The following is a 27,258-nucleotide window of genomic DNA, read 5'->3' as shown; positions in this document are numbered from 1 at the left end:
AATTCCGTTTTATTGCTGCATCATTTTTTAGATTCGTGTTATGTGCGTAAAAGTAAACTAGCGCCTTAGAAATGAAGATACAGCTTTCGCGTCCGATGATGCTTGTTTTTGGATTTCTGTTTTGCTTTGCTTTGCTGACGAGCGCGCAATACGACGGCGAAGTCACAATGAGCATTCACGACGATTCGGCGGGAAATCAGAGTTCGAATTCGGGCAACGCAAATCCAGGTAAAACTACAGTTTGCTGTTCAATGTGTACGGGGCGATATACAAACTAAATCACGTAAAACAAATTCGATAAATCCGTGTATATTCTATAATTTAGGGATTTCATTAAGATAGAAACACTTAATTGTACTTATTAACATAACTGCGCTTTCAAAAATAAGTAATTCCAAACAGTAGGGAAAAATGAATGGCAACGCCTTCTTTTCTTTTAACTTCATTGACGATCGATCTAATTTTACCCAAGTTTGAAAAGCTAAATGCCACATGAAGAAAATAACTTACAGATAACTTATAGTTTCACTATCGTAATACACCTTTTTTCGCATGCGAACAAAGTGGGTTCTTTGGGAATGCATTGCTCTTAAGAAATTCTGACACTTTTATTGCCATTTTCACATTTAAAATTATATTATTTGCATAAACCTCGTTACTCGGTCGATTCAAGTGACGAGAGAAAATTGTAAAACTTTCAACTATACGGCATCCTGCTACATTTTTAGAAGTTTTTTGTTAACCAAACAGCATACATACATGAAATACCTCAACGGCCCTTAAAAAACACTAGACAAAACCACACGGCTCTTCGCAGTTCACCCCGTGGTTCACAACCTCGACGGAGATGAACCGCGGGCGGCTGCAGTGATCCGTAGCGAACCGGAAGTGCTTAACGTCCTGGATCACATGCGGGAGCAGGAGTCCATGCTGGGAGAACCTCCTGTGCAGCCTTACCGATCGCACCTCCAGCAGCAGCATCAGCAGCAACAGCAGCAAGTGACCAAGTGCAACTACGTGTTTAGCGTGCCTGGCGGTGCCCAATGCAGCCACACGGTGGTCCAAGCTAAGGTTGGTCTTTCTTTCGGGCGATTGTTCTTTTTGTGACTGCCCCTATACGGAAACTTCCGAATAGGCAAAATGTTAGGAGTGCTGAGATAGGCAGGGCGCCCAACTTTTGGTTTTTGTAAGAGGGGCGTAAATCTACCAAATTATGTTGACTGTATTTTGTGTTCTATTTCATTGAAGAATCCCATATGCAAATGTACACCTCGACTGGTCAGTAATTTTGTATCTCAATTGAACCATAAACTTTGGTATATCGAATATAAAGTTAGTTTTAACGCAAGATCTGTTTGTTCAGTTTCCATACCACTCACATTTTTAAGTCCAGCTATAAGGTTTGTTTGGCCTGCCTTACTTTTTACTCTGCCAATTCTTTTAAGAATGGCTACAACAACCATAAGGACGGATTACAGCGTTTTCATAATAATATATTTCTATTTTACTGAGACAGAACTAACTAAAACGTGCAACATTGGTCCAACCTGAAACTGGTTTAGATGCAATTGCTTTGTTTACCGTTGAGATAAAAATTTCGTGTATTAGACGAAATTTTAAATTGTCAATCAGACATGATATTTTTAAATATGGAAAACAGGTTGAGAAACTATTCTTGTCATACTAATTCGCGGGCCACTTCAGAAGACTTGCATATGGCTGAAAATTGTTTAGTTGTGATTTTAATATTCAAAACTTGCGTTGGGAGCTTGGTGATTACCGATGATGTGCGAATTCCAATGTCATTCTCAGTAGCGCGTTGCTGTGATGCTGCACGCGGCACGCGACAACAACGAGAGCCGCATTGACACGAACTTTGCCTCTAAGTGTCGGCAAATTGCGTCGCCGGAACGCGAGAGGCGTCATTGCCTGAAAACTGACACCTTCTTTAACGACAGCCACTTACGTTGCACGATTGTACTTCGCCAGGCAGACGTTCTGCACATGGGTAACATCGTCATTTGCTGCGTCTTTCATTCACTTACGACTTCATATCAAAGGCCCAATTAAGTGATACAGGCCCACCACAGTGACAGGCCTTAAAAGTCCTACCAAGGGCGGAGTCGTTTAAAATTAAGATAATTTTGTGACTTACCTTTAATTTTCTTTAGTTTGAAATACAATTTTAAATGACTTTATGACATGCATGCGTTAATATAAAAATCAGTATAAGAGGTAACATTCGAAGCTCGTGGAAATAATTCCATTTCAATATGGGGATTTCTTGCGTAGGAAATGTATTAGGGTTTAAATCATTGGTTCTCAACCAGGGTGCCGCGGCGCCCTGTTGTGCTATTTCTAATGATCAATGGTGCCGATAAGTATTTGAGAAGTTTGAGAATCTGAATTTTGCTCAATTGGTAAGCTTCTTGATACAACTATTTGTGTACGATGAGAGGCCATTATATCAAATGACTTTTCCTATACATGTTTTAAGTTGGTTGTGTTGCTCCAGTTCCATTTACAGTGAGATTTCAGTAAAATCCTCAACGAAAATTCTAGTCGGGATGCCGAAAATCTGAAGATTAATTTTAGGGGGTGCCGTAAGCCATAAAAGTTGGAGAATAACTGGTTTAAATTAAATGACGTGATTTGCGTTGCTGCAAAAACCCATCTGTCGCTCAAATCGGCTTGAACTAATTTGTTGTACGTCCAGGTTGCCGAACTACAGCAAGCATTTCGCGGCTTCCAGACCGTGCTGGAAGGACAACAAACTCGACTTGACGAGACCGAGTCTTTTGTTCGGAGAATCAACCGCGCAATGGAAACCAACAGGTCAGTTGTTAAAACGGCTGTTTAACCGAAATCCTCCCCTAGCTTTGATAAACTTGTACATCAAAATAAGGTTTAAATTACCTGAGTTCCGGTAAAGTAAGCAATATATTAAAAAAAGAGTGTACCGATGGCTTTGGGTAGCCTAAAAGATGCAGACTGCAATTGAATAGCCGTGACAAATAGCTATAGTAGTGGTTCTCAACCCGGGTGCCGCGGCACCCTGGGGTGCCATTTCTAATCCTTAAGGGTTCTGTGACATATTTGGGAATCTTTTAGGAATCTGATTTTATTTTACTCTAAACTTTTGTGTAACATTAGAGTGGAATAAATCCAATTATGAACCGCCCGCGTCCCATCTCTTGTAATTGTACCTTCTCTTGGGGTATACGGTATCCTCGAAAGCTTCGTAGTAGGACCCAGGCATAAACTGATTGACCCAAATTGCAAACCGTCGATTGCCACGCTTTGCAGATTGTTCCTGGAAACAGAAAGCAGCGCGGACGGGCAGAGCCACTCGTACCAGGGTTCGCAGCAGCCCGAGCCCTCGCCGCATCTTTCGGACGAGCTGGACTTGATGGCGGACGGCTTCCATCGGCAGCTGGTCGCCTTTCGCTCGCGCGTCAAGCAGCTCGAGGCAGAACGCGCGCGACTGGCCGAGAGCAACATCAACCTGACGGAGCGCCTGAACAACGCGTCCAGCGTAATCCGCGGCCTGAACGTCGCCAACCGGCGCCTGGCGCAGCGTGTCGAGGTCGTGACCTTCGACCTGGGTTCGGCACGCCGTGACGTAGCCGGGCTTAGCAAGCTCCATCGGCTGCTGACGTCACAGAAGCAGTCGCTCGAAGGCTCCAAGCTGCTGCTGACGCAGCGCGTCGACGACTTGAGCCACGAGAACGCCCGCGTGCGAGACAACATCCGGCTGCAGAGGGAGGAGATTGAGAAGCTGCTCGGTGATAAAGACGTTTCGGAGGTGAGCCCCATGGTTTGTTTCTAGGTAAACTAACCGGACGACTTACTCCTTATTATGTTGGTCGGTTAATGAACTAAATACGTGCAAAATATTATCAAATATTATCTAGTATTCGATAGAAACAGCTTATTGGTCACGCCAGGTGACTTGATCAGTGTGGAGAATTGGCTTCATCACACATTGCTGTATGACTGGCGACATTTGTATATAAATCTGCGCGCAATCGATTCCCATGACGGAATTTAATCTTAACCAGATTAGTTCGACTATTGTGTTAAGTCACTCATCGACGGTTTGTCACAAATCGCAAAATGCTCGCCATTAGTTAGTTCGACTTGTTGCTAAAAATGACGCATGAACAACTAAAAAGCTCAAATTGTAAGTTAAAACGAACGCGTACAACAGTTTAGATAGCATGCAACCTTGCTATTAGTTAGTTGACCATGTATTTTGAAAGTATATTGCGGCTTCTTGCTAAAAATGACCCATGCACAACTAACAAAATTCAATTTTTAGGTAATCCAAAAGCGTACAATATTTTAGATAACATGCAACCAACGCTTTCTCATAAAGCAGACGTATAGCCAGGCGTCTTCTGTACCATTGTCTGCACAGTTTTATAAGGACAAAGGTGGTGCGTTTCTTCCTACTAGCATATTTTTATTGTCGGCAGAAACTCTTGCGGAATGCCAGCCAAAAAATTCGCCAAATGGAAACTACGCTGCAGTTAATCAACCGGAACAATGGAAGCACAGGTAATACCATGTGATTACGTATGTATTGTACCATATGATTAAGTATGTATTGATACCATGTGATTAAGTATGTATTTTCCAAGTTCTCATCCTTTCACGAAGCAGTATTTCGCACTTGGTGGCAAGTTTTATCAACTATGCTTGAAAACAAAGTTTACCGCACGGTCTGCTAACTAATCAATTAGGGAGGGCGCAACTTTTACCTTAGATAGTTTAGGATAACAGGTTCAGGTGGTTTACTTTTGGTAAATAAAAAAGAAATACGTTTGCAGTAATCTCCCAGAAATCAAATTCAATTAACACGCTGATGTTCTGCACTGCGACGCAAAGCGCTAACCCCAAACGCTTATCGTTGAGAAGCCCCAATTCCAACGACCAGCAAAGCACACAGAGACCATTTCTGTTGTTCCAAGTAGGCCGTTATGCCGGCATATTGATATTTCGCCTTTTAAGTGAGCGAAACCCACAATCCCATCTGAACACCACATTACCGCGTAAATACATTCTGCAAATATACAGTAGGTGATGGACAAACCGTACTTTCGCTGCAAATCGGCGTGCAGGTGCCAGGCGAGCCACTTATTAAATGCTGCTTGTTGACACAGGGTAGCCGAACCTGTTGACTTTCGGCTCTATCTCGTTTGGCAGAGACCAATCGCTTTGAAGTATTTTTTTTTGCCTTGCGCGGGTATCACTGTATCACTGCTACGGCCGGCGTTCCTACTGCCTAATCTGTAGGCAAAAGCGGGCCTGTACTGCCTTACCATATAGGAGAAGGTTATACGTAACTTCTCGTATTTTGTGACATCCGGAAAACGCTAACATAGGTGGAAAACGCAAAATTATTTATAAATTGCTGGACCAAAGTGTGAAATAACGGCCTAAATGTGGATATCTTTAGAGTTTTACTCGAATATGGTTACGTGTTTAGCTACTTACGTAATCAAAGCTTAATTAATAAGGTAAAAAATCCTGCATCAAGAGGGAAGCCATCCCTTCGCTCTGTTTGCATGGCGTTTATACTTGTTTGGCACTCAAACTCGTTCCTTATAAGCTCCTTTGTTTTACGGTTTACACCGCCAGAACAAAACGTTTTTGTAATTCTTTTCACGTTCCCAGCGCCCTTTCTGCTAGTTTTGAGAAGGATTTGGATATAAAAGACTCGTTAATCCGCGCCAAACACAGAAAACGTGCTTCGAGACGGTTTTGACCGGTGTGCCATTTTCGTTGAGCGATTTCAATGAAGGGTGCATTTCAAAGGAACAGCACATCGAAAATCCGGATGCTGATATTTACAATGGCGCTAAAGGCTTTGACAACACTTGTTCTGGCTTGTATAATGTAAACCAGTAGATCGCCCATTTTTGTAGGACTACTCTGTTAAAAAAGTCGGCGTCCAATCTTATGCACACTTTGGGTAGCTAGAGTGGGTTGTAAAACTGGTTAATTTTAAAGTTTTTTTAGAAGGCTTATACTAATGTTATCAATAATAATCGTTATTTTTTACCTTAAAAATGTTAAAACAGTGAGTTTTTGCTAATTTTACGTTTACCCGGTATAATCAAATGACTTTGTTGGGGGCGCCATTAAAGGAGCCAAAATGTTAATAGGTCAACGCTGGACAGTTTTTTTCTTATTAAATGTGTATTGGCGTAGCAACTTGTTGTTGCAAGAGTGTAACAAGTAAAGAAACTGTATTTTTTACATTGCCGTTGATTTTCTAGCCAATAACTTTGGCTTAATGTTCGGAAATGTGTTATAGCATCGGTGAACGAAGTTGCGCCATGTTCAATTGATATAAAAAAAATAACCAAACGATAAAAATATAACCAAACTGTCTTATACAGATTTGTTCAATATCATAAGCGGTTCCACTTGTGTTTTGAATTGCGGGGTTTTCGCGAAAGATCTCAGACTTTAGCTTGCACAATGTGGGTTTGGTAACCAAAAATTGTAATAAAAAAAACGACAAACAAAGCCCGATGCCTTGCAATGCCGACTGCCCTCGATCCGAACTAGATCAAGCTCACGTCACGCTGGCTTTCGTTTTTTGGTTTGCAAATGAACCTCCAGGCGCCGCACTCAACGGCCATCCAAAAGGCTTCCATTGCAACGAGGGCAAAAAACGAAAACCTGAAGTGGATTGATTGCGTAACGCGGCGACGCCCGCAAAATGAGCTGCAAGGGACGCTTTTCGCGACGCGCGGTGTGGATTTACTACTTATCAGTCCTTCCGTTCTCATGCGCGCAAACAGCGGGAATCGCTGCTCGATGGCTGAAGGTGCACGTAACGTGTATTTGCCAAGCCATTATCGCCCGGACCGCTCTCTCTATGTCACTCCCGGGGTCACTCTGAAGCGCCTATAGGGCCGTGCATGTCTTCGCTTGTTGTACGCTGCGACGTGTAATTAGCCGAACTGGGTCCGTGCCAATGTCGCAACGAAAAGATGTGCGTGCTCACGCGAAATTTAACCGACGACAACGTCAACACTTCGACGAGCTGCTATTCAAGACAAATAGGCGTTAACAACAAACCGAATACAGTGGAGATATTCTCGCCATAAATGTCGGATTTTGAACGGCTCGATGCGTGGTAAAGCGATCTTCCCAGGGTTATCGCACGCGCCTTCTATATACAGTGTTTCGATTACGAAGGTTGGATTATAGGTTATGAACGAGCACTTGGTATGTTAATACAAATAAAATTTACCACTTAAACGTTGCGAAATGGTTGCTTTTGTTGTAGAGCATAATAACTTACAGGGGGTACATTAAACTAGTTTCATAACTGACACGAAGCCATAATATCAAAGCAAACCTGTATGATGGTCCTGCGCGATGTAAAAAAATCGCCATCAAACTTCACCATTACATCCCAAAACGCACTTAAAGATCACAGTTTAAAAAGGTCATAAATCGTGGTGCAACAGTTTGCGGCAAAATTACAAGGCACTAAAAAGCAAAAACCATAGCGAATTTTAGGAATCGTCCTAAACGCCAAATAATATGTTCACCCGGTAAGTATTGTGCCACTGCCTGGTGATTTGTGTGGAAAATAAAAAGCAGCTGGGGAGAAAGTAGTAAAATGCGAGTTGAATATAGAAGATGGAGGATTAAATATTACTGTCGTATCCAATTGCTTCAACAAGTTCTGTGAAATTGAAATCAATATCCTTGCTGTAAATTATTGCATAAAATTTGAACTACAATGAAAGATATTATATCCACATCTCCGAGGAAGTCGATCAAACACGTTTATTGCTGCGTAAAGCTCTTGTGTCAAATTGAAAGGGATTAATGTGCGATGTATATAGACTGCGGTTAGTAAAAGTGATTCTTGTATTGCGGTTGAATGTTCAAGTATGACAAATAACTTCGCGGGGGTGGTGTAAAACTCGGGCGGGGGCGAGCTCGTTATTCGCGATTACGCCACCCGGGAACTGATTAATATCCAGCATAAAAACGCGAGAAAAATCGGCGTCAAATTCGTCGGGACTTCTCGTGACCTATCGCGGTTTTGTGGCGATCTTTGCGAATTTAATTTATTTTTTTCGGCCCAGCGGGGGGTGCAGGATGTTGCGTGCGAGTTGACGCTCAACGAAGACGGCGAAACGACTGCAGGCGCCTTCCCGGCTGGCCCCGCTATTGATTCAAGGCAATATCGGGGACCTCAGGGTTTTTTTTTCAACAAACATTGAAAGTGTGCCGCGTATAGTGCCAATGGTGTGGACGTCGTGCCGCTATGGTGCGCCGGCTTACATCGAATAAATCGAACTCAAGTAGCCAGATTATCACCTTCTTTGTCCGGCCACCGAGTTATCTTTGCGCGACGGGCGCCGTGTAAACATGACGTGCGAAAGACAGGGGCCCAGACGATCCTAGTTTTGTGGGGATCAACTTTTGAGGGACTTTGCAAGGAAAAAAGTGGGGAGTGCCGTTTGGTCCCCTACGACGCTGAATGCTTCTTTTCAGGCCGCACAGAGGGTAGGGTATGTAGTACCCCACCATATCGTTTTTTTGATGAGACCCCTTATTGCTTCGCGATGGCGTCGTGGTTTAAGAGATATAAATTGACGCATCTTATCTCGAGTATACATCCGAACAGAGTCGCACAAGTACAAAAGAGCTGACGGTCTACCGGCCCACCGTCGCTTTTATTGAAAAGTTGGCGGACAATCAAAATTACGGCAACAAGATTGGATATGTACTGTAAACTACAATGTAAGCTACAGCAATAGAGCACCGCGTCGTAATCAGACAGGCTCAAAGCAAACATTGTCGTGTTGTCTGGGGTTGCCCCACAAACGTTTAGGCCAGGAGTTGATACAATATTAGAGCCCGCTAGGATAAAGTCATTAAATGACGCTAACTTACTTTAGTAAAGCCTTAAAAGTATTTCTATTGTAAAATGTCGCTGCTTTTTTCTAAAACACTTTTTGTATGGATATATTAACAATACTATTTAAAACGACAATTTTCGGTCTGTTGTCCTTACAGTTTTACCATCCGCCATATAATAAGTTTTAAAAGAGTAGCAAAACAAATCTTCCTTCTAAATGCAGTTTGATTTAAATTAACAAACGACAGTTTAGATTAGACAATTATTTCAATATAGAGTTTGGCAATATCGCAAAGTCAAGTAAGCGCCCCAGCTTTCAAGGGCAACGCAAGCTAAATTTTCGCTGATCTCGGTTTATCCACCGGGCTTTAGGATTTGAAAGAGACATTTTCGGCATAGTTGTGAAATTTCGGCGTCGGAATTGTTTCTGCACGAAAGTGAGCTTAGCGGCTGGTCGGCGGGATTAAAGCGGGCGCAGTGGGGCGTGAAACCTTGTGATCACTCAGCCGAAACCTTACTTTCACTGGTTTACGTCAAGGGTGAGGCTGCAATTGAGTGCAAACGCCGAAAGTTTGCTATTGACCCCTCACCGAACAATGCCATTTTCATTTTTTGAGGTTTGATTTTCCGATTTTGCGAATGCTCTATGAAAAAAAACGTCGTCAAAATATAAAAACTGTACATATTGAAATGTTTTAAAATAAACAGGTAACACTTATTCCATATATGTGTTTTGGAAGGGAGGATAAGTTAAAAAGGTTAAATGGTTTATCCTCTAGCTAGCAATCCCAAGCACAAACTGCTAAGTGGCATTTTTTGTTTTGCCTTAAACAGTTCAGGTTAATCCTAACACTCTGTTGCGTGATCATGCGCTCAACAAATGACAAAAACCAATTACTCCTTAGCTGAATGTAATATTGCTAATGAATAAGTTGACGCAGTTGATGGGGCAATTTCCTGTAATAAGATTCAAATGCAAGAATTTAAGGAGCAATATACCTTGAATCAGAATTTTGTTCGATAAATATGTGAAAAATATAATTATGCTTATACCGGTAAAACAAATGGTGCAGCAACCAAATAAAAAACAATCAGAACTATAAACTTTTTTTATTAAAATATTTACACCTATCAAAGGATACACACCAAAGTTATGCCTCAGATATTTTAATATAGTTACACTGTACGAATGTCCTTTATCTAACGTTTTCTTATATTTTCTCTGTCCATTAAGAATAACATCATTTTAATAGCCAAAATTAAAGTTAGTTTTGTTTAAACAATTACGTAACTCCTATCGTAAAACCCTTGACAAACAATTTACTGAAAACGAACGAAATTACACAAAGCACGTATTTCAACGACAAACATTAAGTTTTTATACAAGGTCAACAAAGTGTGGTCATACGTACGTCATTGACTTCTGAAAGTGGTAATATCCTTAGAATGTTGCCACCTGCAGCGAATAACGACCTATAACATGCTCATATCAACCTTACTAAGTAATCATGCAGAAACGTCATTCTAAAAGTGAAAACATAATATTTTTCTAGATTAGAAAAAGACACCAAATGGCACTTTGTAACCGAAACATGAATAAATATTAGTGAAAACAGATGCTAAAAAGCATTCAGGCAACTAATTGAAAAGGTATTAAGATTACATCACGTAAGCACATATTTTCAGCTGCTTTTTGTCGGTTGCGTTTGACCTTTAGTTGACAAATTCTCTCTTGAGCGGACCTATATGTCTTATCTCGATCATCTCAGCAGTTACCGAGATCAATAACGACTTCATTATGTGTTCGCTAATAAACACCCTTAATTGACTGGCCCTATACGGTTGCGATGACTACTCAAAAAATAGGTGAAGCGACAGCTTTTACGGTCTATTTGTTTTACTTCGTGTTTTCGCGACAGCATTTAAAGGGGGCAGTGCTTAAATTTAAAACGGTGAAAGAATCCGGATAAGCGGCATATGTCGGATTCTGTTTAATGGGAACGCAAACACCCACAAAGATAATGTAGCAATGATTGCGTTGGATTTACCGTAGTGACGACGACGGTAGAGTTGTTAAGCTGCTACGTGCATACATTATGCACACAAAGTGAAAATACACAAAATGTGTAAATATCAAATCAAGACACTATCTGTATTGTACACAAATAAGACGAATTGTTTTTACGGTTCATCCTAATTGTTTTTGTTGTATATCGAATATTTGCAATATTTAAAATCTTGGTTTACAACGTTGGATATAAAAAACATAGTTTGGCAACTTTGCTAAAAGTTTCTGACGTAAAATAATAAAGCGCTTTCAAGCTGAATTGAAATCCATTTACCAAACAACTAATCATTTCCTTTACGGCAAGTCATTCACGTATTACTTTGCAATTAAAATAATTCAAGGCTCACCAAAAACACCTATTTGATATATTTTCAGTTTTCACAACTCCGCCTCCATGCATCCAACCTCGTCCTACAGTCACAGAGGCAGAAGTTGAGCCCAGGAACGACCAAGACTACTCACGTGAGTGCAGGTTTACATGAGGGTTAGCTGACGCAGTGATTTATAGTGACGTCACGTGTAATTGATAGTGACGTCAAGAGTGACTGATGGCGACGTCACGAGTGATTGATATGGTCGCCAAAGACGATCGTTTGTTGCAAAAGGTTCTGGCGGACAGGTTGCGATTAACCGCCCATTAACGTCCTTTAACTCGCGAGCTGAAGTTTTTTTGCCAACGCAGTCTCGTGCGAAATAGCCACGAGAGTACGTGACTTCGTTGTCATCTTACGTGAGCGAGTGTGGACGAGCGCCTTAATCATCATTTGCATACCTGTTGTAGACACATCTATTTTTCGGATTGATTTAAAAACGAATTCCCTGAAAAAACATGTGGCAAGCTGAACGCAGATAAGGATAAAAAACGTAGTTTTGTAAACTTATATTTCTCAAAAATGATTAAAACCCTGTTTATGTTAAACAACTTTATAAATGTAAATGTTTTTGCAATGCACCTGTTGCTGTTCAATTTTAAGTCAATCGAACATTTGACAAAACCGGGTTAAGAAAAACGCCAACACCGTTTATGCCAGAAATCAGCCTTGTCAATAAGCGATGTCTAATAACCGAGCGATATGAGTTCGCGAAAACCCTTTGGAATCTAATCGCGGTGTGCATCGAAATTGCGATGCCAATCGCCACGTGAGTACCCACCACTTGCATGTACAATGTATATAGCTTTGCGTCTGTACACAAACTATTCAAACAGGCACACAAGAGCTTGCCATCTTTAGAAAGTGAAGAGGGCTAAAAAAACCATCCATCAGACCTATATTATCCTAATACCAGGCAACACTCACTGCTGAACCTTATGAGAAATGTAACTCAAATTTTACCAGCACTTAGATCAATTAAATCAATTTTACCAGCACTTTGCGGAAAATCAAGGTCGGTATGATTGTTGACCTCGTTTAGCCCCTTGGTATCTCAAGACCTGTTGTCGTCCATAAAGAAATAGTGTTTGTGGCGCGGAAACTTATCGGGGATTGATCGACGCTAATTCGTGTTCCTTCGTTCTACGTAAAAATGCAGATTACGGTAGAATACAGTGGGCTGGGGTGTTAGACAACAACAAACAATAAAGCAGGACTCTTTGCCTAACTTGGTCAGGGCCGAAAAGAGCAAGCGGCAACTTTGTTTTTCGCCAGACCTGTACTTTAATTTGTTGTTGCGAGATCAGGTAACATCGGTGATGTATAGTTGCAGTTGCAGGAGAAGCACTTTCTTGTAAATTGGGTTGGTTTTTGTTATAGCGTTCGACGTCGCTTACGATATAAGTTATAACGAGTAAGGTATCACAAAACCGCAAAGTATAGAACAGTATTCTATGGATGTTTTAACTTTATTAGGAATGCCATTGTCAAGTCACAATAGTATCTCACTTTTCCACAGTAAGCTCTTGCAAAAGTAACGCAAAGCGTCCAGTAAACGTGAAAAACACAAGTCAAAAAATTAAAATATTTAAAGTATAATAAACATCCAATCAAAATTAGACCGAGCGATTGGAAAACGCCTGCATCTTACGACTGAAACAACACCACAAGCACCCACAAAAATTAATTATGATTACCGTTACTCGCTTGAATATTTGTTAGATCGCGTGAGCCCCACACAGCTGTGGGGTGAGGTGAACTCGGTGCGTAACGCTCGTAGGATGACGTTTAGCAGAAGGCGTGGCCCAATCATGTTAGCGGAATGTTGTTTAGACGCAAAACCTAAGCCAAAATAGTTGTGGACGCCCTAATGTTTTTTATCATTATTAAATTAGTGAAGAAACATCGCTAAAACATTACAATTTGTTGAAACCGCATATGAGTTATGACATGTTTGACTTAAATGATGTCCGATAATAATTAATTTTAGATCGCAGCTGAAACCCAAAGTGGCAGTAGAAGTACTCGTCCAACACTACAGAGTGTTTCTGTGCCTGCTCGATACAAATTATCTGTTCATTTCAGACACGGTTTGCGACCCACCGTAATTTTCTATATTTTAAATAGTAATTTATTTAGACAAAAACGAATTAACAGTCGAAAGGAACTCAATTTTCAAAGTTGAAGTAATTTTTGACTGAGCTACCTAAAACATTAGATTTTTACGTTTTACTTTCTTCAATTTTTTTGTGTCATTTGGTATCGAAAAGGACGGTCGTATTTTGCGCCCAAAATTTCGGGTTTGAAATCGTAATAAAAATCAAAGTGTCCTTAATAACAAGAATACTTGATTTGCGATTACATACTGACCAAAAATCACCACAATACAGTAAAGTTGCCCACTTTCCATGCTGTTTTGTAACAAAGTAAAACGTTTACTACAATATTGGTTCTTTATGTGTAGTATATAATTCACGAAAAGCCTAAATGTTTATGTGTTTATTTCCCTATCAAAAACTGCGGAGACAGGTGCGCTGATTTTGACCGACATTCCTCCCAAGTACTTACTCGAAATAAGCCCTCTTCTTCATCCAACACGTCTAATAATGTGAAAATTGCTTTCTTGAATCGACGCACGGAAATTGTTGGAATTTGAAAAAAACGTAAATTGGTCTCCAAGCTTTATTGCCAATCTTGCGACCCACCCTATAGGCAAAGTTTCCAATCGTCAGCTTTAAAATTGCCTACTATGTGATAAATAGTAAACACATTTAAAAAGACATTCAACCACACGCCTTTAAAAAAATACTTCTTGCAATTACTATTAGGTTTTGACGAAGGTCTCACCCCATCCTTTATGTGCAGCACCGTGTATTTTCAGCTCACGTATGATCAGCTTTAACGCCTATGCTGCTTAAGGTTCTTTGCTTAAGCTGCGATATTATGTTGGCAGGCTTAAAATAGACTTCGCCACAGAAGGGCTGAATATGCTAGGCACGCAAACTTGTGCGATCGAGCAAGTGAGTGCCGTGAATGTCAACAAGGGTTTAAGCGTTAAAGTGCCCGAAATTATGAAACCATCGCTTTATTTTGATTTCCGTGTTTAATAAGATGCCTGCTTAGAACCGTAATTTAAAACAGGTATGTTTGTGATTCCGAACCACACAAACTAGCGACTATACGGTATACAAGAACATTTTCAACTATAGCGTGTTATACAAATACCTTTAATTTTGCAGCTGTTTCTATCTATACTGGTTGTGCTTAAACGTTTTCGTGGTATACTAAAAATATTGAAAACAAATTCGCGGCCCACTTTTTACAAAGCTATAATTTCAATCATCTTTATTGCACGACATTGTTTTGGCAACTAGCCTAATATAGTAATACTAATTATCAGTTGTATAGAGCAGTGCTACCTAAACTATTTTAGTTTTGTTCACCCCTAGCGTCTATCTCCAGATTTCATTCACCCTTGTCTCATGATATTAGAAAATCTCATCTATACAAAAAGGCTTAAGTTGTTTCGACTTTTTAAGCTACGAAAGCACAAAAAACGCAGAAAATCCGCTCTATGCTCGCAAGCTATGATCCATTTCTGACAGTTCACTCCTATTCCCCCCTTTTGGTTAGTTCACCCCTGCGAAAATGTAATTCACCCTTGGGTGAACTATTCACCTGATTAAGAAACACTGGTATAGAGAATAGTTTTTATGTCCCGTGTGCTTGTCCACATGCCTTTCGTGAAAAGAATCGGTTATTTTCCAAAATTACAAAATGTTTCGCGACACACCTGTGAATCTCTCGAGGCACACAGTTTATGAATAACTGATAAATTTTCTATATCAAACTTATACGCAAAAGATATTGCCGTGAAGCACAAAAAGGCGTAATATCACAGCAAGGTATAATACAGATATGTGTAAGCCTACTGTAAGTTGAACACCATTATAATTCTCGGAAGACGGCATCTCATAAGAGCTGACTATATTTCTTGAAAATAAAATTTGTGATTTTATTGCAGCTTCCATAAACTCGCGTGTAAACCTTACACAGGTTATTTTATGCAACTAGTGAGTGTAATCGCCATGCTCTTGTATGCCGTCTAGACACAGGATTTCGGTTTTTAATGCAACAGATGTATTGGATTTTGCAGCAAAACGGAAACAAACAAACCCATAATACTTTCTACCTACAGCGTCGTTTTGCCGCAGATCGCCCACAGACTCTAGTTTAATCGCTTGCTGTTTTTAGATGTCAACTAAAAACACAATCTGAATGTATTACATTTGAACAAGTGGTTGTTCTACCTTACAGATTTGCCATTTTCACTTAACCGAGCAAAAAAGACACCCAACAATATAGCAATAAAGAAAACGTGCCAGTTTCTGTCTATCACAGAGATAGAAATTCTGTTGGAATGGCAAATGTTTTTTTCGCGCGCGTGGCTCATTATAAGGTAACCCGACACCGAACGACAGAAGGGCCGTTCGCTTTTCTAATCTAGATCAAGTTAAATGGAATTTTTGGCGAGCGTAACCTGCGACGAAAATCGAGCCGAAATTTCAGCCGATAAAATATCCACCTCTCGTTAGGAGGCTGACACGCTCGCGCAAATTGTGACCGATTTTCAACTCGCAGATGATGGGCGTGATATATAATCCACTTCCATTTTCAAGTGAATTTGAAAACGAGGATTTTTAACGTAGGAACGCAGACCAACCCTAATTTTTTTCCTTCAGCTCAAAGTATTTTCATACGTTATGTTTTGAATAACTTTCAACAGTAAGCAGATAGTTCAAATCATTCTTAGTAATTTAAGTGGCGTGAAACAAACACTTGGACCAGTTTTACGGCACCATTTTAATCTTTTGGGCAAATACTGAAACTTTCCCACTTGACAGTGGGTCGTAGACAACAAGATAATTACTGCGACTGGTAGCAGTCTCGGGTCAAAGTTACTGACCCGCGTTGTTCAACGCATGTTTTTGTCTGGGTCCGTCGGTGGTTGTCAAAGCGTGGAAATAAGCCAAAACGCCGCTTGGGCAACTTTGGTTATCGACCAAAGTAAATATCACCAAAACATGTAGGCCTACCTAATATTTCTGCGTTTTTTCCTGTGCCAACTTGTTATCAAACGAATGTTATTGAAAAATGCATGATTACCAAAACATCATTTTAGAGTTTGGTTTAAGGAAAATGCTCACAAAGTTATAATTTTGGAAAACATATTTGTTTTTCACTTGAACATGTTTGGTGGCGCGATTTCTACACGTTCGAAGAGCAGTACATCACAATACTGCGGTCGTTGATTTGATAGGTTTAAAGGGTGCGTTATCACTTGCTGCGAGTGTGCCTAATATCCCATAAGTTTTGTAACCCTAACCCCGTGAGCTGACTGATAAGACCCGTTGCGTGAGAGTAAAGCCTCAAAAGCAGTTTCTTGCGCCTGGTTAACGCTTCGCCGTGGCCCAACCGGCCTTAAACAAGCCACTTTTAAGAGGAAGATGTGGATTGATTTTACTTACGTGCAAGGCGAATGATATATCACGTTTTGTATGTTAAAATTCCGTCAATGCATGTCGAAATGTGGAATTTTGTTAGCTTAAGTGGGTGCTGCCGTTGACTGACGGACTGCCCACAAATAATTGGCAAACTTGTAAAGTTTTTATTTTTGATGTATTGCAACCTTAAAATATTTTTATCCATTGAACGAAAATTTAAGCTTATAGTTGACGATCCTAATTTTAAATGCAACGTTAAGGGTTCCACATTTCACCTAGTTATAGGCCCTATACAAAATACAAATTATTGATTGAGCGATAGGTCCAATTTGCTGTAAAAAGGTAGGCCTATATTACTTTGAAGTATATCGGTGGCCGTGTTTTCATCTATTGGTCCATGTTGTTTATTTTTTTTTAATTTTTACTTAGCTACAATGTTGTGATTTTGTAAAAGGTTAAATAGATTTTTCGGCGTCACGGGTGTGTGCACGCTAAACATGCGTAATATAAGCGTTCACTATCCAAATTATAAAAAAAGTCTTGTTAGTAGACCGTTTCAAAAGTTTCTTAGTTAGTGTGTTTCTATTAAAAATAAACAAGAAGTCACTTTAAATGTGGTTCGCTAAATACCGTAGGACTTTCTTTATAGCGCTTACAACGTCGCCATGCATTTCGTGTGAGAACAAAACAAGCCAAACCGAGCTGCGGTCAAAGTTTTATGCGACCACCAGGAGTTATATTATCTGTCAGCCGACGATTCGAACAGTGTTTAATGCGCCGAAGGTTAATGGGCAAGTTTGCGCCACTCGACTTGAATCATGAGGCACTTTGTCAGTTGGAGTGTCACTTCGGCTACTTCAGCTTGTCAGCTCTCGGTTGGGACGAGAGGCAATCAAGCAACCGCGCTAAGTGGCGAAACAAACTTCTTCTGGACTTCTTTCTGGATTTTGGGGATAATTACCGTCCGAAATCAGATGGCGTCACTAATATTGTAATATAATCAGAGTCAATACACTTCGTACGTTCAAAGGATACGTTTTTAGATTAATAAGCCAGTTAGTTTCCTTCGATTATGGCTGTTTATTTTTAGTATTTTCTGGATAATTCACATTTCAAGGAAGAAAACGTCTCGTTTAATTGCAATCCATGGCTTAAAAAATTCGGATATCGACTCCGAACCGCTACCAAATGAATGTAAGATTGTTACAATTGATTTATAGAAATAATTTTTATGAGTACCGATACTACTACTTTAGGCGGGTCTCATTCTGAACTGATATTAGCGGACCCCTATATTAAGTCCCTGTTTGGGTGTCTTTCGTGTTTTCACTGCAACCAATTAAGCACTCCAAAAATGTTACAGAGCTCCTGGATAAAAGTCAATCTCTTTAACGTATTGGGTTTGTATTTTTTACAATTTAAATAAGCTACCAGTTCCTTATAGCAGGCTCGCATAAAAAAAATGCAGTAAGGGACGCAAAGAAATATTTCGAGTGTTGCCGCCGCATACTGAAGTTGCATATACATTTTACAGGGATGACGTCACAAAGCTAAAGGGCGTCAAAAAACACTTAATAATAAAAACATCCTTGTTCTCGAGCGAAAACGTGCGCAAATATGCAACTAAAATACACTCCTATCAAAAAGTTGCTTTTATTTGCTTAAAAATAGAACAAAAATTAGATCTAAATAGTGGTGCATTAGGCACACCAAAAAGATTTACATAATGCTCGAAATAAAAGATAGCATTTATAGTCTAATTTAATATTAAAAATGCCTTTTGTGGAGTTCATGAGTCACATGGCACAACTTGCCGTATATTATGCATAGCGCCTATGGACTGACTAGCTTTCCTTGAAACGGACAAAATCTTAGTAAATACAGAAAAAATGTTTTCAGATTAAATAAGGCAAAAAATATAGTTTGGGAGACCTTGACCTGATGACCCCCCCCCCTAGATCCGCCCCTGTTTGTGACCATGTTTTTCAAACTCTATGTCGTGGGCCCCACAACAGATTACTCGACGTAGCCTACTCTGGAGTGGCAAATAATTCACACGTTAATCCAGTCTATGCGACTCTTGATTAAAATACTAATTAGAAATACTTGGTATTTTACTACTGTAAACAATTATACGCTTATAGTCAATTTAACTACTATACGCTTGACTAAGCTATGCGGTTTGTCGCTTTTGCCAAAAATCATTACAACAATTATGTGTGATTGAACAATTACACAAACACAAGCAAGTCTGCACTGATTTAAAATCAAATCAATAAATCTACAAATGGTATTACATCGTGTGCAGCCCGCGAGCCGTATGTTGTGCAGGCCTGCCTTACTGGTTGGCAATTGTGCACGCCTGTTCACAAAATTTAGCGAAAAAGTGTAATATGCGTATTTCAGGTAGTTGTTACATTTCAGAAATGACACCTGGTGATTTAGCATCCCCGCAAGGTTGAAAATAAAATTTTGCAATTTTGTAAGCCAGCACAACATTTCAGTTGCGCCATGGAAAACTCATGTATATTGTATCATGAGTCCGTTTTATAAGAAACCAAAATACTCTTGGGTTATTACGGATCTTACAATAAAATGGAGTTCAACAAAATAATATTATTTGTACGGACAATGACCCTGAAGCAAACAACCTTACGTTTACGAGTCCTTAAATAAAGACGGCATCCGAGGATCAACATTTGCTATACTATTACCTGGTATTTTCTCACAATTTTTTGTATACCTGGTTTGATTGCCCAATAAAAAGAGAAAAAAAAAAAACCTGGTGTAAGGAGAACGTAATACAACCATTAAACCAAATCGATTATAATGATACGCTTATCGAAATTTCCAATCATAGACTTTCAGCTTCTTTACTGACGAAAAATGATCCAAATTGTCATACCTAATTCGATGCTTGATTATGATCTGCTTTAAGTTGTACCAAGTTCGTACCAGGTGTCGATCTATGTAACTGACTTGATCTTAGCACAGGTATGACGTCATTTTCATTCCACGCTAACCCAAAAGATTCTCGAAATCACATTTCCTTTTGCGGCGTGGGAGATAGGGCGACCGTTATTTTCACAGTGACTCATTGGCACTTGCAGGGCCTTATCACAGGGCAAGCACTTTAAATGGTGTGAGAATCGAACAGAGATTATATGCGGCCGAATAGATTCCGGAGACAGTCTGGAAGGGTTTTGAGTTAGTCACTTCACTTTTAACAGGTTTCATCTCCGGCATTAGACTAATCTGGCTTTTTGTCTGTCTGACATATTATTTGCTTGTCAATCACTTGCATTTGTAACGCGTGTTGTTAGCCTCCATTGACCTCAACTGATAAATTTTACCAACATAAATTAATTTTTTGTTTTTAATTCCTAATTTTTAGCACATACCGAGTAACATACTTTGCTTAGTTAGCGCAATACACTTGGCAGATAGTTCACGTTGTTTGTTTGAAGAAGGCATCTGATTGGCTGGTAGTATATTTCCTCTCGTGATTATAGTCACGTCTTTTTTTATTGTCCCAAAAGCTAAGGTAACATATATTATATCTTGACATGTCGACAAATGACGACCACTTTGGAGTGAATAGCGAAAACACAAATTACCTTACCTGTTTTACCGTACAGTGAAATTACCCAAAATTTATTTTTCCTTTAACAATCTGAAATTCTTTAATAGAATGTGGACGTATCGTTTCTGTATCGAGGCCAGAAACCGTTCGTGAAGATTTAGCGCCACCACGTCGCAAAGGAGTCTGGATGAAAGATCCGCTAGCGGCGTCAGGGAAAGATAAAGTCTGGCTGATCCGCCACAATAATTTGCGTCTGCAACGGGTAAGTATAAAGCAAAACAATATGTTTTTAATGAGGAATAACGTTTGATATTTGATGTCCGACAAGGTGTAGTATACATACTGTATACAGTTATGACATGTTAAAACAAATGTTAAAGCAAAGCGACAATAATTGGCTGTGATAACATGACGTCTAGCCAAATTAGGAAAAAGGATTATGGTTTACTTTACTTTTTTCTGGTATCTACTTTTGCATGTATTACAATAGCAATGTGGAGAACAAGTTAGGTTCGATTCCCCTAGAATCAACCAACAAATTCCTCGAAATTGATCTTCAGATTAGTTTTTTTGCAGAACATATGTACGTAAGGCCAAAAACCAACTTTGAGTCGTCTAGTAAAACTGTCACTAGTCTAAAAAGCAGTTTGTTACTTCCCTGTACCAGGTTGTCCAGTTTGCAAGCATGCGCAAGTTCAGGCAAGACACATTGGAGGCGGTGAGAAGGCTACGTCGTCCATTGGAAAGCATCGGAGCCGTTGTTTACAATGGGAGTTTGTACTCACAACGAAAGAAAACTAATAAGATAGTCAGGTGGGCTTTCAACTACAGTGTATGAATATTTACCAGAACTGCAAGCGGTTTCGATCCACTTTAAATGATTAACATTAGAACAGTAACAATTCAAATTTGAATTTTGTCTTAGGTGTGAATGCGAACATCGTGTCCGTTTAAAATTAGTAATAAATCGCAGGCGACCTTTTTTAAACATCTTTAGTCGTGATTATAGTTATACTTGTAATGTTTCAATTGTTGTATTTTTATTGTTTTTTTAACGAAGGTACAACATGAGAACTGGACGAACGCTTCGTATGAAGACGATAAAGAACGCCGGGTTCGGGCCGATGTTCGCCTACAGTTCCGGAGTTTATTCCGCCATTGATTTCGCGGCGGACGAGAGCGGCATGTGGGTAATCTACAGGTAAGCACTAAATTATAAACCCATTCTCGATATAATTGGCTTAGGGTTGTTATTTCTAATTAGCTAAAATGTAGCATACATTGCGTTTGTCAATGTGTTTTAACGTCAAAATGCGGTGTTCCGAAGAATCGAGTCGTATATTGTGACCCAACTCTTAGTGAATTAGATATAGAAAGCACGTGACAAAATATTGAAATGCAACCATAGACCGACACAATTGCTTATTGCTACTAAAATTGGGTATAAATTTCGTTTTTGTATTAACAGATTGATAAGAAAACGAAGCTAGGTGAATAGAAAATGCTCATGTTGATCATCAGTGATTTAGTTATGAAAGTCCGCCTGAATTCAGTTCAATATTTTTTTGAAAAAACTAGAACTCGTTTAATGAATTTATACCCATCTTGCTTCTACAACACAAGCTTAAAACGTTGTTTTGACTCACAAGTTTAAAATAGTCACACTGTCCTTGAATTCTATAAAGGCATAAAACGCATGACAATTTTAACATCGAGTTTGCGTCCAATAATTTACATCGAAAATTTTAGAATATAACCACGCTTTTGTGTAGTAATCCAACTACAAATTCATATTTTATGTTTCAGTACCGTTCGTAATAAGGGAAACATCACTATTTCAAAAGTTGACCCGGTCACTCTACGACTGACAAAAACTGTTAACACGAAAATTCTTGTACGTATATTATTTTATTTGCAAAATTATCATAACGTTATATTTCAAAACTTCTACAATAAGATCACCTGTATTTAAATGAACTTACTCGACTGATGCAAACTTGTTGTAGTGAAACGCATTGCAATAAAACACTAGTTTTGCTATTATGTGTTGCTGTTAACCATATTTTTCTGTATGTTTGGACTAGTAATCATGATATCAAGTATTTTAAAACACTTTTCAAGACTACTTTACTAAAAATTGCAGAAAAGTTCGGTCGCTAACGCTTTTATCATCTGTGGAACTCTGTACACGGTGAGCAACCATAAACGACCGGTTGCCAGAATTAACCACGCGGTTGAGCTCAGCACGGGAAAGACCTACGAACCAAATATAGCGTTCTACAACAAGTACAGGCGAGTTTCACTATGTATTAAGGTCGTGTCTTTTTCGTAATGTGCTGCAATCTGGCATATAATGGCTGCAATTGTAGAATCAGAAGGTAACATGTAGTTAGTGGTGAAAGTTACTCATAAAAGGATATTTGTGAACTACATATCAAAACTCGAACATGAAGAGAGCTGAAACACAACACAATGGTTTTGTACCTAATAATTGCTGAACGCCCCAGTTATCAGAAATACACAAACGAATTACACGTAAAATAGAAATGTAAAACTTTGTAATAACTATCTAGTTCAGTGGTTCTCAACCGGGGTGCCGCGGCCTCCTGGTGTGTCATTTCCAATGCTCAAGGGTGCCAATAGGTATTTTAGGAATCTGATTTTTGCTCAATTGGTAGGCATCTTAATGTAACTATTCGTGTACGATTAGAGACCATTATATCAGATGACACTTTCCTACATGTTTTAAGTTGATCCAGTTTATAGTGACATCTCAGTTAAATACTCAACGAAAATTCCAGTCGGGATGTCAAAAATCTATTTTTTATTTTTGAGGGGTGCCGTAAGCCATAAAAGGTTGAGTATCACTGAACTAGTTACACATGCAGTTTCTCAAAAACCTTGAGGATGATAAAAAAGGTATGCTATTTTTCTCGTATAGGATGAACGTCATGATCGATTACAACCCGAGAGACCGTTACTTGTATGCGTGGGACAACGGAAGACAAGTTCGATACAAAGTTACGCTGGATACAAGATTCGGGCCGATTCGTAACCAAAGAGACCAACTAAACGGTCGGCCTCAACTTAACACGTGAATCAAATGCTAGACTTTTGGTCCTTGGTCTCGAAGAAAACTAAAGCGGATACAGAGTGTGTGAAAATGACGAGAAAGAGTTGGAACTTGATGAGGTTGGAGAGGCTAACAGTAGTAACAATTACGTTTTACCTGTTCAACAATTTTTTTGACAACGGACATTGATATTAAAGCATTTTTCTATCTAATCTTGAAGAAAGTCAGTAAAAGGTGGGATTTTGCCCGTGAAACAAGACAGAATTTAAACTAAATTTGTCTTATATTAAATTGTGCATTATTATGTATAAACAAAGAGCCGATTTTTATAACGCTGCAGCGATTTGTTATGGTTATAAAGTAATATGTTATTTCTCATCTTTCGCTCCCCCCCCCCCCATCGCCCCCAAGGAATATCAACTTGTTAAAAAAGTAGCATTTGCATTTCAAGGTTTAGTGCAATTTCGCTTGGTTCTTTATTAAATCGGAATATGTTTAAACGATATTGTTGTTACTGTTTGATTTTTCGCAAACGCGTTTTTCTGCTTATTTGTTGACAAGTATTATTGCGGATACGATAATCGTTTTTTATTTTTTTTTTTAATTGCTCTGACATGTCTACATGCTTTGAGCTTGAGTGTTTTACGTATTTCTGCGTTTTCCTTACAACGGATATTTGGGCTTTCACCCAAACGGCGAATATAATTTTGTTTTGTTCTCTTGTTGCACACATTTAATATTGACGTTCGACCAAAGATTTCGTTTTCCTCATAATGAGGTCTCATAATGCGAATCTTTTTGTGTATTCATTATTATTTTCATATATATATCGCTAATTTCCATTCTAAGAATGCATTCTACTTTAAATAGTTCCCAATTTATAATAATTTACCATTAGACAACTTAATTCAAGGGAAAACCGTTTAATACTTTTTGAATAATGGCGCCTACAACAAACTATTTTACAGCATGAGTGACTTAAATCACACTTTTTACAGGTATACTCAGTTTAAGAAATTTATAGTATCGTGTTTCCAAAGATATTTCGACAGTTGTAAATGTTTTGAACGTTGTGAAAATTGTATCGGAAAATAAAATCTAAAACAAAATACTTTCCATGTAGGCCTACATGCCATAGCGATACAAATGATATATTTTTTCGTTGACAAAAGGCACGATTTGGTCTTCGAACTGTAGCGTTTATAAGCCTACCTACATTTGCATTCTAAATGCAGGTTTTAACGTTGGATGTTTTTAGGCCTGGGTTTATTAGCCATCTACTTTGATCTACATGCAAACTATATTGTTCCCCTGGTTACAGTAAATCAGGCGTTCTTAAACTTCATAATACAAACAGACTTCAGAAATCGCTGTTTCCTGTCCTAAAAATCTGAAATGAAATAAAGTCTAAATTTATTCAGTGCAAAAACGTTCCATTTTTAATATAGACTACTTTTTTTCATAAAAAATTGATTGCTTAAATATACGCTAATATTAGGCTTTCATGGACCCCCTAAATATAGTACACTGTACGTACCCCAAGGGGTCCTTGGACCTTAGTTTAAGAACCCCTGCTGCAAATCATGGACCAACCTGACTATCGTAACACTGCAGGCAATGCTAAATTTTCCTGGTATTTCAACAGAAAATTTTAACGTGAGTATCCATCCAACTTGCATTGAAGAAAAACTATTTTTTTACGAATCTGGGTTTTGTATTAGGCTAGCTGCTTTAAAAACAGTTTTGGCTTTTTGCGCCACAAAATAATAAAAAAATGGTTCACACACGTTGGCGCCAATTTATCTAAAAGCTGAGAGGGTAAATAACACTAAAACATATTGGATATATAATAATCTGAACCCAGATTAGTAGCCTAAATTGTTTTTTTAACGCCTTTAACAGCTTATTTCGACACTTCAGCAAAAACAAACTGTTAAGAGTGTCTTTCAAACACACCAATTAAATTTCCTTAATGTTGTTCATCTCATAAACCACTAATTTGAGGTCAATGTCTTTCTAAAATGTCCTAAAAGAGGCTCTCATTTAACTTCGCCGCAAGCATAAAGTTTTCTGAAGTACCCAATTTTGGTTAATTTAGAAACAGCTCAGCGGCTCTTATTTAACAGTATTTGTACCTTAAATTTCAGATGTTTTATTGAGCTTTTCAATTTTTTTCAATTGACCATACCTGTGGTGCAAAAGGTTTAGCGATTCAGGAGAAGTAAGTGTAGCACGTAAGCGTTTTAGTGAGAAATCCTACAATTTACATATATTTTTTTTAATTTTTACCCAGTACTAAAGCAGCTACGCAAAAAATAAAGTATTCCCTTCACCTTTTAAGGTTCATTAAACCAAGTTTGATTGTATCCCGGAAAATTTTGATATTGGCAAATCCTAAAATAATCATCTCAACACAAGCGCATAGTAAACAGTCATAGCATAGTTTGCGCCAACGGACGAAAATCATCTATGGTATTTACTGATTTGCCACACACAACGTTTGTGCCAAGGTGGTCAACCCGCAGCCCGCGAGCGAGGTGCATTGAGTCTTTTTTCGTTGTATTATTTGGCTGCTAGGTTCATGTTATATTTATGTATTTGTGATATGCAGTTTCAACTTAGTAGCGAATTTTCTTAAGTAACTGACTTTGGTGATACTTATATTTGCACTTAAGTCAGTTTTCAAATCACTTGAATAAAGTCTTTCGTACAGAATTATTGACTTAACTTGAGTTAATTGGAAAAATGACAAAATTTTACATACTTTGTTTCAATAATCTGTTAAATTGGATTATTTTTTGATTATTGTGTTTCGGTTTTCTAAGACTAGCATTTAGGCTACTTTTGATGAAAATTACATGACTTGGACTAGACTTGACTTGCATTTTGCATGAAATTAACTTACTTGAACTGAGTCGTTTTGCGAAAGACTTGACTGAGAAGTAAGTCATTTCAAAATGTCACTACAACGCTCTCACTGCAACAGCACCATTGTGCATTGCGTGTCTGTGGTTAATACAAAAAGTTAAGAGTAAGAAAATCGACACTTGGTTTCCAACTAGCTGGTCACCCCTGGTATATTGCCTAGGATGTTTAAACTACAGACAAGAAAGGGCTTGTTACGAAATGGCGATCGAATTGTTTAGGTAGAGATAAATTGTCGATTGTCGTGGATAAATGAAAGGCTAAGGCATGATGCCTTTAAGGTTAACAGAACAAAGCACACAAACCAGTATAGCGAGCAAAAGACACAAATTGACGTTCGTCAATTGCTTTACATCGACACAGTCGAGTCTGGTATATTCAGCTAAGTGGCTCAACCACCGCAAAAAAACGACGTGTTGTAAGAAAGGTAAGAGCTTAAGCTGCAATACTCAAGCACAACGGACTCTCACACACGCAAAAAACGACAGTCCTGCTACCAACTTTTACTCCCCTCACTTTATGAAGAGGCTGTCAGTGTATGGAGGCGTTCAGCATGCTATTTGTTCGATTCTGGGTGGGCGGGTTGCAAGCTAAGTGACTTCTATTTACGTGGTATTCATGTAGCACGATTTCCGACTATAAACCAATGTTGTAAGGTCACGTTCAGGTTTACATGCCTAGACAAGTTAAGAAACGTGCTATTACTTTTAAAGTGTAGGTTAGTTCATATTTTGGCAAATCTTAGGCGCATTTCACTCTGTGCGAGATAAGTATACCGTTTCTTGCCTTGAGTACTAGGCCATATTATTTTGAAGTTTGGCAAATCTGATATCAC

General features: G+C 38.9%; 1 protein-coding gene across 1 annotated transcript; it reads left to right on the top strand.

Moving 5' to 3' along the window:
- Position 1: 1 nt before the first annotated feature.
- On the top strand, positions 2–24,582 carry LOC146133296 (myocilin-like). The gene is made up of 12 exons (XM_083396853.1): positions 2–228; positions 818–1,071; positions 2,717–2,835; positions 3,307–3,805; positions 4,479–4,560; positions 11,343–11,429; positions 20,533–20,687; positions 21,093–21,238; positions 21,486–21,626; positions 22,232–22,319; positions 22,569–22,717; positions 23,367–24,582. The coding sequence occupies exons 1-12, from the start codon at positions 72–74 to the stop codon at positions 23,521–23,523; spliced, it is 2,034 nt and encodes a 677-aa protein (XP_083252979.1). The 5' UTR covers positions 2–71; the 3' UTR covers positions 23,524–24,582.
- The last annotated feature ends 2,676 nt before the right edge of the window (positions 24,583–27,258 follow it).

Source organism: Ascidiella aspersa, chromosome 9, assembly GCF_963924565.1.
Source record: "Ascidiella aspersa chromosome 9, kaAscAspe10.2, whole genome shotgun sequence".
NCBI classification, from domain to species: Eukaryota; Metazoa; Chordata; class Ascidiacea; order Phlebobranchia; family Ascidiidae; genus Ascidiella; species Ascidiella aspersa.
This window is presented reverse-complemented; position numbering and strand designations above follow the sequence as displayed.

Bases quoted from the DNA above. Each gene is read 5' to 3' on its own strand.
- LOC146133296 (XM_083396853.1), top strand. From the start codon at position 72: ATGAAGATACAGCTTTCGCGTCCGATGATGCTTGTTTTTGGATTTCTG. The intron at 4,561-11,342 runs GTAATACCATGT...ATATATTTTCAG, and splicing joins CCGGAACAATGGAAGCACAG to TTTTCACAACTCCGCCTCCA. The intron at 21,627-22,231 runs GTAAGCACTAAA...TTTATGTTTCAG, and splicing joins GGCATGTGGGTAATCTACAG to TACCGTTCGTAATAAGGGAA.